Genomic DNA, 13,831 nt, shown 5'->3' with positions numbered 1-13,831 from the left:
AGAACAATGAGCCTCGTTAAGGTTCTCTCACCTTTTTGCGAGGAAGGGCCGATATAGTAGAAAGAAATAAATAGACATTCTTCTTCCGATAAGCACAAGCATGTTTTCTTTTTTCTCCGCTTGGCCGTAAGAGTTGGTAGTACTCCATGCGAGCGTGATTATTCGAAGAGGAAGTAGCGACGACGAAGGTTGGCCGGTTTTATACTGGAAAGAAAATAATCACGACGTGGCATATGTTGCGTCGGATAGTCCGTCGTCGTCGTCGTCGTCTTCTCTTGTCGCGTAAGCGTGGTGGACGAGAAAAGGAAGGACAGCTCGTGGCTGCTTGCCTCCTCTGACCTAGAAATCGATCGATACCGATTGGTTGAGCTGCTCGTTCATTTTTCTCTCTCTCTCTCTCTCTCGCGCGCGCGCGCGCGCTGTCTCAAAGGTCCACAAACCCGTTTGACATTTAGACGCATACTTAAATCGTTAGATCCGTCTACAGGAGAGTTAGCTCGTTCGTAACGACGAACGAGCGTCTAATAATTTACCTTCGATCGACCCATTTCTTTGTCTTCTTTTTCTTTTTATATATATATATATATATATTATTATACATTCTTTCCCGGACACTAATCTCGAAATTCTCGCAGAAACGATAGAAACTTTGTGTTGTGAAAGGGGCACCTGTCCCATAGGATCTCGTACTTTTCCGTAATTGTGTCCATAATTACAAGAGAAACGTCATCTTTTAGTTTTTTACTTGCTTTGCGGCGGTCGTCGTATCTCGATCCTCGCTCGTCGCAGCTCGTAAGCACGGAACTCGCAGGAATATTCCGGGGTTGGCGCGTGTACACATTAACAACAACCATCCTATCGGATAAGATAACGATGCTCGTTCTCGCATCTTTCAACGGCATAGGATCGATGAAGATAACGTTAACGATATGGCATTTTGATGGCATTTTTATGGCATCTTCGAAATCCACTAAACGCTCGGAGAGACCTGTAACCTGTAACAGACTTTGTCTTTAGGTCAGAGCGACGGATCTACGACGAGGAGGATCCATTCGTTAGGACGAATACGTTGTGGAACGGAATCTAGATAAAGGCGTTCTCGAAGGCGACTTGCTGCTTCCTAATAGATGCTCTCCTCCTACGCACGCGCACGCGCCCATCGTGTATCGTTAAATACATACACATATTATGTACCAGAGAGAAGAGAGGCGAGAGAAGTTTAACGCGACGCGAAGGGAGGACAGAGACGCTCGAGTTCGCCGTCCGAGAGAAAGTGAACCAGTTGGCGGTGTTGCCGAATATCTCGGCTCTACGAGCAGCCGTCCCGATCAAATCCACATACCGCGAATTGGCAACGACGCGTCTCGAGGTCCGCGCGATTATGTCTCGCGAGATCGATCGATCGATCGATCGATCGGTAAAGCCGCGGCCAAAGGGGTAGAATCGAAAGTCAACGTCGTCCTATCCTATTCGTTCGTACGGTACTCCTCGTCAAAATGAGTTTCGCTTTCGTTCGTTGACACGCGCAAAGACGATGTATCGTTAAATGGCTCAAAGTGTCTGGGTTGCGTCCGAGAAAGAGAGATATTGCGCCGTCTTCGCTAGAATCAATCATTGTACGGATTATTACGATGATTAAAATTCTAATGGATTTTAATGGATTCTAATGGATCGAGAGAAAGGACACGTCGGTAAACGCGCATTCACTCGGATTTACGAAAGGACAAGTTGGCGAACAGCGAACGTTCTCCGAATCCTATTTTTTAATTCCCGGTCTCTCCTTTCTTCCCTATTTTCCTTCCCTTCGTTTCTCGCTCGCGATCTCATCGGTGAAAGCGATCGAGAACGTTCCTTTATAGTTTTTCTTTCCATAGTTAACCTCTCTCTCTCTCTCTCTCTCTCTCTCTCTCTCTCTCTCTCTCTCTCTCTCTCTGGCGCTCATCTATCCTCGGACACGATCACGAGATGGAATATGAAGTTTCCTTTTTTTCGGATTCGCGAGCCCGTCTTGCGGCGTGCCGCACCGGTCAGAAGCAACGCGGCGGCATTACTTTCCCTTTCTGAGCGATCGTCCGCTCGAGAGCCTAGAAATTGCACGCGAAATGAGTCGATAGTCGTAGCGCGTGCGATATGATATACGTATGTATGTATGTATCTCGATACTTTCTCGCAGGAAGGCTGCTGCAGCTTTTCCATCGATTTTTGCCTATCGACGATGCCAAATGGTTCCTAAATTCTAAGAGAAAATTTTTATTGCTGGTAAACGTTCGCAAGCGTTCGAACAATTATATAAGAAATTACGTAACGGTGTGGTGTCGACGCGACGCGACACTGGGACACACGCAGGGGTGCGAGAGTCATTGTTACTTAACGACGATTAATTGCTACTCTCTTTCCCCCTCGACCTTGCGCACGCCCGACTCTCGAGCCAATTCTTCCTACGTCACGTCCAAGGAAGAGCTCAACATTTTTTGTTTCTTCCTTCCTAAACGACGGCTTAGCTCGTTACCCAAAATTCAAGAAATTTCAACTTGAGAATAATGTATCCCTTCCTATTTCTTATGTGTTTCAGAACAAGACCAGCCAAAACCCTACGATACAGTTCCTAGGAAATGAGGGGGTAAGTAGAATGGGAAACATCCCTTTGTGCTCGAACCATTTAATCGAATCTCCTTAATCTTCTTTCTTAACGCCATTTCATAGGAAACGTATTTTACGAATGACGCGACGGTACTCGAGCTGCTCAACTCGTAAATAATGTAGTAGTAAAACGCGTACAAAGCGAGCGGCTTTACGTTTCGGATCGTAAAGATCGTTCGTCGTCGTCGTCGTCGTCGTCTCTTTCTCTCTCTCTCTCTCTCTCTCTCTCTCTCTCTCTCTCGGGATTCCCGTTGACTTGGTTCGTCTCGGAAGTTACACGATTGTCGTTTAATGCGTCGTTCGTGCGAAAGGAACGACGCATCTGCCACGTCGTTCTCTTCGGCAAGCGCAAAGAACAAAAAAACAAAAAAACAAAAAAACAAAAAAAAAGAAAAGAAGAAAAAGAAATATCTCCTTCGAATTATCGATTAAAATCGCACGTCCGTTCGTTCGTTAAAAAAAGTCAATCTCGTCATCGAGCAACCCAGAGACGCAAGGCAACGAGCGGCGAAGGTTCCTCGAGGAGTGAAGGCGATCGAGGTCGTTCGTGCAAGGTTGTTGTATGCCGTTTTCTTGCCTCTCCTCTCTAGTCGTTGCTATTGCCAATTCCTATCTCCTTCTCTTCCTCGATCTTTTCGAATTTACGTTGCGCTAATCGCGAATAAACGAGCGCTTAACACGATCGACCGATGATATCTCACGAGCTCTCTTTTCGATGAAAATTTATCGCATCCTTACTTATTAGTTTTATTTTCGGAGAACCGAACGACATGCGCGAAACGCCTAAGTACGCAATCGTTCGTCGATAAGTACTTTTCCATCTTTATACTCCATTTTTCCTACTCACAAGTAAGATTCTTTATAAATCCTCGTTTCGAAAACGCGCACGAAGATTCGGAGGTAATTGACCTCTCCTTCTTCTCTTTCCTCGTCTTTCTCTCCGTGTTCCTTTTTTGGGTGTGGTCGCTTCTCTCTAATAAATACAGTCCCCCCTCCCTCCGTATTTCCAGTCGAAATTTCCACCTTACTCCATTTCGTCGAACGAGTAAATATTTTTCTTCTTCTTTATCCGCGCGTACGAATCAGTTTCGAATTAATTATATTTATCCGTAGGATAAATCAAGGATAGAGAATAGCCGGGATTTTTTTTGCGAGGTTTTTAAATCGACCTCGTGCCGGTAAATCTAATGACGGGCCGAACGACCCGTCAAATAGCGCCAGCCGAATGTTGCGATAGTAGTAGCGCGCTTCTTCTTGGAATCCCAACGTCGATTCGTTCGAAGGAGGAAAATGCTTTAATCTTTGGCTCCGATCAATTTGGTGTCGTTCGTGCGTTACCTCAGGTGCGTCATTTGATTCGATAAGAAGGACGACGTTTGATTTGGCCGCTGCCGCCGCCTGTTCTTATCGCGTACAAGCGTGAATTAACGCGCGGGTAGGATAAGGCTTCATATAAATATGATATGTCACTATTACACGTGCGATCGAATATCGTATCCGAGAATATTATCGAGTCCGTCGATAATAATGCTTCCGTCCTGTAAATGCTTCTCTCTAAAGCGCGACCTTGTCAGCGCGTAACGACCCGATATAGTAGTAACCCTTAGGGATTTCATATTTTCTTCATTCGCAATGAAGAGAATATTCGTGGGCAGACTATCCGACACCTCTGGTTTATTCTTGGAATGGACAAGTTTTCTTTCGTCGATGAATTAAAAATTAACTTACTCGTAGGATTATAAAATCTTCTTCCCCCCCGCCCCCTCCCCCACTCCCCTTTTTTCTCCTAAATAACTCGGATCGTTTGGATCAAAAAGCGAGTGGAATTATATACCGGTACAATTCGATCGTTTCGACCGAAGAACTTGTCGTTTACCAGCGAGAGTCTCTTTCTCTCTCCCATCTACGATAGAAAGAGAGAAAGGGAGAATGGCGGGACGGGGGAAAAGATCTAAGGACGGTTGCTTTTAATATGGCTGGCAAGTTTCGTGCTTTGCATTTAAACGTATCTACAGAGCGCATACGCATGTATTTAGTACATACTCGTAACGTAGTTAACATTTTCTTATGCATTGGTTTAAACGTAGTAGAGCGCAAGCGCGCTTACTTTCGCATCGTTGCCTTTCACTCGGACAACAACCAACTAACTACTTACCGACCGTCGTCCGTTTTACCTGAGAGCCTTCATCCGCGCTTTATTCGTGCCGCTGTAATCGTTATCGTCCTTTATCATCCATCGCTCTTTTTCTCCTTTTGTCGCGTTACGAATTAATCGCCGTGTAAGGGGAAGGCTGTAAGTCGAAGGAGCAAGAGAAAAGTGAGAATGAGACGTTTCGACGAAAACGCGCTAGGATTAATTATGCGTTGTTTATCAATGCGACAAAGATTTCGCTGGATGCGCGCGCCCGTCGATCCCCCCTCCTCTTTTCCTTCGACGAGCGCGCATCCAGTGACGCTCCTTGTTTTGCTCGCGAGGCTCTTCTCGGCAATGAAATTCTTTGCCGTAACAGTTACTTTTACGCGTGACCCACTTCCAGCCATTCCAGCAGTCGAATCTAAGCGACTCGACTCGATAAGTGGGTCGAACGATCCGAGAGAGAATATATCCTCTCTTGGCCTCGGCGACGAGCTCGAGATGATTATCGTGATTATCGTCGATTAGCGTGACACATCGCGAAACGAGAGAGGAATTTCCTTTGTCCCGCCGATGATCGCGGAAAGATCCTTAGAACGATGCGCGCTGACTTTGCGCCTTTTCTTTTTCTTTTTAGAGGAATTTTTCAGAATAATTTGCGTCCTAGGAGACACGTATTTAGATCTAGGAGAGGGGATCCTCGTCACGGATTAAATAAGGTATATCCATTCTAGCTCTGCGCCGACATTTAGGCGTAATGCATTGTAATTACCGATTCGTAGATACTCGCGGTACGAGAGAGTACGAGTATAATCCAGTATATTTCTTTCGCGAGACGAAAAATAAATAAACAGTGACCGATCTTTTTTCTTATCTCTCGCGACTTGTAAAGGATGCTTTTGTCCTTGAATATGGAAAGTCAGAAAAGACTCGCGACTTTGAGATCTTGGTGGATCGTCGAGGAGATCGATAGTATATGTAATACGTATGAAAATACGTTAGGAGAAAGGAGAGGCGTCTAAAAGGTCTGGAACCGCCCTTTCGAATTTAGGCCGACCGACCGATCGACCGACATCATCGTAATAGCGTGCGAAGCCGCCGCGGCCAATCGAAATCACTAAACGGCCATTGCCCGTAGGCGGGGTGCGCCGTTCGGAGCGCTACGAACAGTTTTGCGACTGTATCAAATTCGATTTACCTTCGGTGGACGTAAGCGACGGAAAAATGATACGACCTAGGGCCACCTTCTATCGTCCTATATCTCTTTTCTATATAATCTGGCGTCTATCTTGTATGGAAGATAGAAAGAAAAGAAAAAGATCCGTTAGCATAATTAACAAAGTGAGACAGACGAAGCGAGGAATCCTAATCCTAGTTTCTATTTCCAAAGGACGAGCGTCCTAGGTCAGGAACTACGATATTTCAGGTCGCAGAGACGATGTTCCTTTGCGCGGAGCATTCTTCCCTTTGGATAGGCGCGCCCTTCTACCCGACTATTCTTTGCGTATATAGAGACGAGTGCGGAAGGACGACAGATAGTTTCTATAGGGAAGAATCGTTAGACTCTCCACGCGCGTCGTAGAGATACATAAATAATACACGTGCGAGTGTTGAGGGTTGCAGTCTCGAAAAGTTAATGTCGAACGCTAATTTTCAATCGGCCGCGCGGCTCTCTCTCTCTCTCTCTCTCTCTTTCTCATCTGAGAGGTGAATCTCTCCGTATGGTATAGGTTAAGCTTTTTGCTCTTACTCCTCGTCCATTATACGATTTTTATCGACGATTATCTCTCCCTTTTGAAACGAAAATTATAAATCGGCTTCGAACCTAGACGCCAGGATTCTTTGTAAATTTCCTTTCGAGCTCTCGATTATATCGCATTTATTGTTTCCCGATGGCAGCGTATTAACGACGATACGACACGGTAATCGATGAATTTACGTAACCGAGACTACACCTGCTATAGATAGTATTCCTTGTACGCGACGAGTAACTTCATTTTTTAACAGCAGCTTATTATCGGTCGATAGGAATGACTCAAAAAAAAAAAAAGAAAAATAATAATCGCGAAAATAAAAGATAAAGCGAGACGTTTGACGGGAACTATATCAAACTTTACTACCCGTAACTTATATACATATGTACAAAGGGGAAAGGGGATTGGTTTTATTTAAATCTTTTCGCTTCGAACGGCGCGATTACGAATAGCTTGTACGTTACGACGTACGTATATGTGTACAAGTCGTCGAAATATTGACTGTCAGATACGCGAATAATGAGTACGTCAACGTCGATTTGTCCTCGGCGTTGTTCCATTTCATGGCGAACGTATTATTTCGCGAGGGCGTCAGACCAAAAGTCTCTAAAATCTGTCGTTTGAATCAACCTTCAAATATACACACATGTGTATATGTATATATATATATAAGTCTTTCTTTTTTCTTTGAATTAAAAAGAAATTTTGAAAGATGAAGAAAGAGAACTTATACGACCGTAATGCGTTCCATCGAAAGCGTCGACATCCGGCAAAGCGTCGGCTCTGAACGCGAGCGTTAGCTCCTTCGTTACATCCTTTCGAGAAAGATGACGGTGAGAAGATTCAAGTAAGATGCGAGGATCGATTCGAAAGAGAGGTAATCGAATTCGTCTCGCTCTCACGTGAAAATACCGTTAAAAGATTTGACGTTCGTATGTCGTTCTAACGGCCTATCTCGCCCATAAGAAATAGACGAAATTTATCGAAGAACGGTATTTGGTGACGTAACACACGTGGTAATTTTCAAACGATCCGACAAGCTAAACTTCGGCTTTTATCGGTTCGTAAGACGCGTTTGGTCGATGCGTTTTTAATATCGGTGACACTTTGCGATAAGAGTTTGATAAAAATCGAAAGAAAAGATAATAAATCTTTGAAAGCTTCTCGCTTTCAAAGTCCTCCAGTGAAATTCGTGCAAGGTCGCGCGAAATCTTCTCGGTGCGAACGATTTAGACCGGAAATTCCGAAGGCGATCGTGCGAGCGTCGATCGTTCGCACGCACACGCGCGCTCATATAATTCTCTCGCTCCCCCCACCTGCTCTCTTTCTCTCTCTCTCCCTCTCTCTCTCTCTCTCTCTCTCTCTCTCTCTCTCTCTAGTTTCCATTCATAGCGTAACCTACACTCCTCTCTTTTCACCTACGACACCTTTTCCTTCTTCTTTCTAACTCGACTGCAACGGTACGATTACTGAAATTCCGAATTCATTAGCGGCGAATAACTTTCACTTTGCTCACGCGACACGTGTCGTACTCATTTCTCACGGGCTTTAACGACAAATAGCGCCTGAATTATACTCGAATTTCTCCATTTCCGAGTAATCTCTTCTTAGTCATGCTCGATGAATTTCAACGTGTCAATGCGCGTATCGAATAAAAACAAAAGAAGAAAAAAAAGAGAAAAAACAATTAAAAAAATATAGAAAAGACGAAAAGCTATGAATCCCTTTCAACTTTTTTTTTTTTCTTTTCTCCTTTTAAGATCGCAATAAAGGTGTTAAAGGACCGATCGATGCCGAATTAAGGCGATATGACCGAATAATGAATGTGTCAATGGGTTGCTTCCGCGTATAGCTTCTCTTTTTTTCTTTTTTTGATAATATTCGAAAGAAATTATCCATTTCCTTTCTTTCGCTTCTTCTTTCTCATTTATCGTTTAACTTGCGAGATAAAATAAAATCCCAGCCAAAGCCCGTGCGACGAGTTTTGCGATAACAGATCCGGAGAGGTGTGAAACGAGAGTTCTCCTTCGTCAGAGATCTTTTCAAATTCCTTAGTCGTTGGTGTATCGAACGATATTGAAACGTAAAACTTGTATCAAGGCTTATCGATCGCGCGTATCGTACCGACATACGTAACGATACGTTCATTGCACAATTTTGCCACCGTAGCAATTGCTACGTTAGCAATTGCTAACGTAGCAATATGCCTCAACAACGACGATGGCGACATAACCGCGAGAGAATATCGCTTTGTTTCCAACGATTTGACGGTTTATCGCGAAACTTTCGAACGTCCTCGATTCGCAATATTTCGTCTCTTCTACGATATAAATAATTGAATATTCATTTAATATTAAATTAATCCGTAAAAGTCATTCGGTACGGATAACGAGCCGTAGAGAAAAAGGTTCGCTAACTCGATAAAAAACTCTTACGGCGTTGCCCTTTACTCGAGAGAGAGAGAGAGAGAGAGAGAGAGAGAGAGAGAGAGAGAGAGAGAGCGCGTTTCGGCCGTGTACTTGCACGAACAAATATATCGATACTTTCCAAGAGATCCTTGACGAACGGGAAAGGAGCCTTTCGTGTGTTCATCGATATCGTCATTTTTAGCCCGCGGCGCTACACCTGCGATTTTGCCCTTCCTTCGTGATCACCTCTTTCTTTCGGTCATCTTGGAAGAAGATTTTCGAGGAATTAACTCGAACGAAAGCAACGGCGAATATATGCATATATACATTTTGTGTGTGTGTGCGTGTAGATATTTTTCCGATACGATAGATAAGCGAAGCTACGGAATAAACGAATGAAATGCGAAAGATTATATAAGTGAAAACGATTGGAGGTCACCGATCGTCTTTTTTTTTTGTATTTTACTTTGTCCCAACAAAGAAAATCATTCTTTCATGCGAAAAAAAGAAAACATGGAGAAAGAGTAGAATCGTATTATATGGTCGTAAAACGAGATACATACGTATACGTATAAACGCGAAACATTGGAAGGAGAACGAAGCCAATGATTATACGATATGCGGGGAGAAGACGCGGCGAGGGCTTCGTCCAAGCTCCTTTATGTAAACCTTGAGCCTAGATCCGGATTCTTGAGTAGCAACGCGGGAACGAGGGAAAGACAGAGAGAGAGAGAGAGAGAGAGAGAGAGAGAGAGAGAGAGAGAGAGAGAGAGTGACAGAGAGACGTATGGGAGGGGAAGCGAGTAACGCGTGCAACGAGCCAAAGAGAAAAGAAAGAGAAGAGAAGGGGTAATACTTCTATTCGATGGAAGGGGATGACCGAGAAAGGGGACAAGAGGAAGGGGGATATAATACGGAATCCACGCACTTTTAGATCGGCCACGAGGGAAAAGCCAAGCACGTCGGCGAAAGTGTTCTCTTTGGTATCGTCGGCGATCACTCGCGTGCGCGCGCGCGAAAGAGAGAGAAAGAGAGGCACGTATTTAATAGCGGGTCACGTCGAAAAAAGGAAGAGAGAGAGAGAAGTTATCTATATCTTTCGTGATCTTCGCCACGATCGATAGATCGATCGATCGATCGAACGAACATCGCACCGACGCAAACGTACAAACATATACCTATGTAAGAAGCATATGTATTATAATACAGATATACTAGCCGATTAAACGGTCTCTTTGGAGTAACGAGGACACGACCGTTCGGCCAAGTCGCAAGGCAGGATTTACGGTATAATTTTTCTTTTGCCGATTCGCTTCTTTATTTCATATCTTTCTTTTGAAATATTACTTTGAAATAAATTAGGGATTATACGAGTGATACGACGTTATTGGTAAATCGTTACAAGCGACAACAACGATATCGCTCACGAGTGAAATAATTACCCAAACGATAATACCTGCCTCCTAGTACTAAACTATCCGGATAATTATCTCCGTTCCCGCGATGCCGTGTCGAGATAAAGGAGAAAAAAAATCGATTATCCTCAAAAAAGAAAGAAAAGCTGGATTCGGGTCTCCCTTCTTGTATATACATACGTCCGCGTGCATCGATAAAAATGACCTCGTTTCTGTCAAACGAAGATTAAGTAACTATGTTCCAACCCGCGCGTTATACTTCCTTTCACTGACAGAACTCCGCGGTGCCTAAGAATTGCGCCGCTTCACGGCGCGAGACAGAGAGAGAGAGAGAGAGAGAGAGAGAGAGAGAGAGAGAGAGCGAGCGAGCGCGCGGCTTCTACGTCTTCGACTTTACCACTTTACTCGTTTGTGCGCTGCGTGCTTCTTACGCATCTCTTTTTATTACTTAACATTACTTTTACTTTGTACATTTTTCATTTATCATATATCACGACTTTGTTAAGTCACTCGAATTTATTTGAAGATGGACGTACTTATACGTAAGACGTGTATAATACTACGACGGCGAATAAAAAATAAGAAAGCATCTGTCCTCCTAGTCATTGCTATTATCTCCCACTTTGCTGTGGTAATCTCTCTCTCTCTCTCTCTCTCTCTCTTCCCCCCTCACCCCCTTCTCCTTCTCCTTCCACGATGCCGAAGGTATGTAGGCTGTGCCACATCCTTGCCCGGAAACCGTTACCTTGCTGGCTTTACGCTCAATGGAGCTCGCCATACCGTTGTTTCCCATACACGAATTTCCTTTACTACCTTCGTCGTTAGAAGAGAACCGAGCGGAAATTCTTATTATAGGCCACCGCGATTCGGAAACTCGTCGCGCGGCGTAGCTTTTCAAGGACGCGCCTCCATCAACGACGCCACCTCCTCCAGCCTTGGAATTCGTCCTTGCCTCGAGCGTCGTTTATTACGAATCCTTTGCGGGGGGGGGGGTGGGGAACAAAAGGATCGTTAATCCGTAAATATTGCGATCAACGGGAACCGAAAGGATCTTTATCCGAGTCGTATCGCGCCTGCTTCGCTGAAAAAAGTGCGAACCTTGGATGTTCTCCGCGATCGCTGCTTTCTATTTATTCCTTTCTGTCTAATCCTCTCTCATCTCTTTTTCTTTTTATTCGTTCGAGCAAACGTTTAAATTTTAGCATGAAATCGATCGAAACACGTCGGAAAGGGTCGTGAAAGAGGAGATACGTCGCCGTGCTCAAAGTGCAATGAGAATTGCAGGAGTAAGAGCGGAATGAACGAGTGGATGAGAATAAAGAGAAAAAGGAAGGGTTAAAGAGGCCGGGCCCGGGGCGGGGAGGGAGAAAGAGAGGCTTTGCAGTGGTTAAAAGCAGCGATGCATCCGAACGAAACGTCGGCGCCATGTCTGTGCAAGAAACGTGAAACGCATACATATTTCTTTCTCTCTCTTTCTGCTCGTCTTTCGATTTAAGCAAGAAAAAATAGATTATCGCCTACAAAACATTATCTATATAATAAAGATCGTACTTGCGGTTACATTTGAAACGCTTACGATACGAGTTTTTTTTTTTTTTTCTGCACTTTTACGAGCGTCGACTATCTTACTTCGTATTAGCTTTGACGTCCGAAATAGAGTGTAAGTCGTCTCCTCGGTGATATCTTTTGCGCAATAGAAAATGCGAAACTCTTTTTTGTACATTTTTATGGGACGTTGTATTTATATGAACCGAAATAAAGAATGCATAATAAACTTTTTCTCCAACATTCGTATTATTATTATTATTATTATTATTATTATTATTTGGTTAAGAAGAAGAGCACGTTTCGGTCGCATTAGCACGAGATCGTTTTTCGTGTATCGTATTTTATGTTATCAAAATAATCCGGGCATTCTTCGCTTACGTAGAGAAATTTCATTACGCCTCAAGGATAACGAGGTACGATCGGAATGTAAAATTTTAGCCTAATCAGCCGATCGTCGTTGTACGAAAACTTATCCCTCGGGATATTTCGAAGTTCACGTGGACACGAGAACGCGTCTCTCTCCACTTTCCACAGCCGCCTCTCTTGGCTCGTCTTTGGATCGCCGAAACGGCATGGAAGTGGGCCGAGAATTATTTATACGTCGCTCGACACAGCTGATCTCTCTTCTCCTCCTCTTTTCTATCTTTCTCTTTGCCCCCGTATTTTTGTGCGTCTAGGCGTGGAGCCAGCGGCGAACCGCGGAAAGATGAGAGAGAGAGAGGGGGGTGGTTCGGGGGGAAGACAAAAAATATAAAGACACGCGATGAAGAAGAAAGAAGAACGAAGGGAAGAAAAATATTCAAAGCCGAGGCGCCTGTAGATATTTATTATCGAAAACTTGTTATCGCGAATAAGAAGACGGCGTTACACGTGAAAACGATGAGAGAAACGAAAGAGGAGCCGAGATTAATAAAGTTTAGCGTACGTATAGCGAGCCAAGTATAGCGATGGAAAATATAACGATGAGGATTAAAAGGAGAAGAAAAAAAAAGAAAAAGAAAAAGAAAAGAAAAAAGTAAAATCTAAGGTGTGAAAGAAAATGAGTGAGATAAAGCATCGAATATGCTCGTTTTAAATCGATCCGCGCGTGAATATATCATCGATTCGGTTGACGCAATTATCATCGAAACGTTCTTTTTACTTGTTGACCTTTATCGTGCACGCGCGTTAAATCCGTTTCCTTTGCCATTGTAAAATGTAATGTGTCATCGCAAAACGGGAGAAGCGCGCATTCTCTTTCGAAGCACTCTCCGGCGTGCATCGCGGGATTATAATCTTTTCTTTGCGGTTTCCTCCTTTGCCTTCAGAATCGCCGTCGCGAGCGATTATTTTTCCTTGCGACGCTACTTTGGCTTTTCTCTCTCTCTCTCTCTCTCTCTCTCTTTCTCTCTCTCTCTCTCTCTCTCTCTCTGCTCCTGTCCTCTTCTCCGTTTTAGCGATCGATCACGCTCCGTCGATCGTCTCGAAAGCGGACGCGTTCGAGCGTGATCGCGATCGCTCTCGGGATAGAGGGAGAAGAGAATAACTCGCAAAAGTTTCCATTTCGAAGGGCTTCCTTTCGAAAGAGTGATTGTGACGTCACGACAGGATGCGCGAGATTGCTTTGCGTCCGTTCTCGTGGAAAGCGAAGTAGTGTATGTAGTGGTCGCCCGTCGGGGACGCGCTGCTTCGAAACGAAGAAAACTTTTCTTACTTAGCCGCCTTGGGAGACGAAAAACAGAATTCTCTCTAAATGGCGTCTATCTATCTCTGCCTCGATATTCGATACGTCCGCGTTGTTTGCTTGCGCAATACTCCCGAGCTGCGTTAGCGTCGCTTCTTTATTTTAACACGAATTATCGAGACGAGATCGAGTCCTCTCCGATGGAGGATATATATCGTCGGCGAGGTCGCGTGGGATTTTTTTTCTATCCTCTTTTCCGTCTTTTAATC

General features: G+C 44.2%; 1 protein-coding gene across 8 annotated transcripts in view; it reads left to right on the top strand.

The window, feature by feature from the left end:
• Nucleotides 1-13,831, top strand: part of Su(Tpl) (Suppressor of Triplolethal) — a 43,380-nt gene that overhangs the window by 11,955 nt on the left and 17,594 nt on the right. For 7 of the 8 annotated variants that reach the window (XM_085655404.1, XM_085655412.1, XM_085655420.1 and 4 more), the window contains one exon: nt 2,573-2,620. The exons of the other annotated variant lie outside the window; for it this stretch is intronic. In XM_085655404.1, the coding sequence (XP_085511530.1) occupies nt 2,573-2,620 (48 nt within the window). The remainder of the gene's footprint in view (nt 1-2,572; nt 2,621-13,831) is intronic. 8 annotated transcript variants of the gene reach the window in all.

The sequence above is a fragment of the Vespa mandarinia genome, chromosome 1 (genome assembly GCF_050613455.1).
Source record: "Vespa mandarinia isolate Hongniang chromosome 1, ASM5061345v1, whole genome shotgun sequence".
Lineage (NCBI taxonomy): Eukaryota > Metazoa > Arthropoda > Insecta > Hymenoptera > Vespidae > Vespa > Vespa mandarinia.
This window is presented reverse-complemented; position numbering and strand designations above follow the sequence as displayed.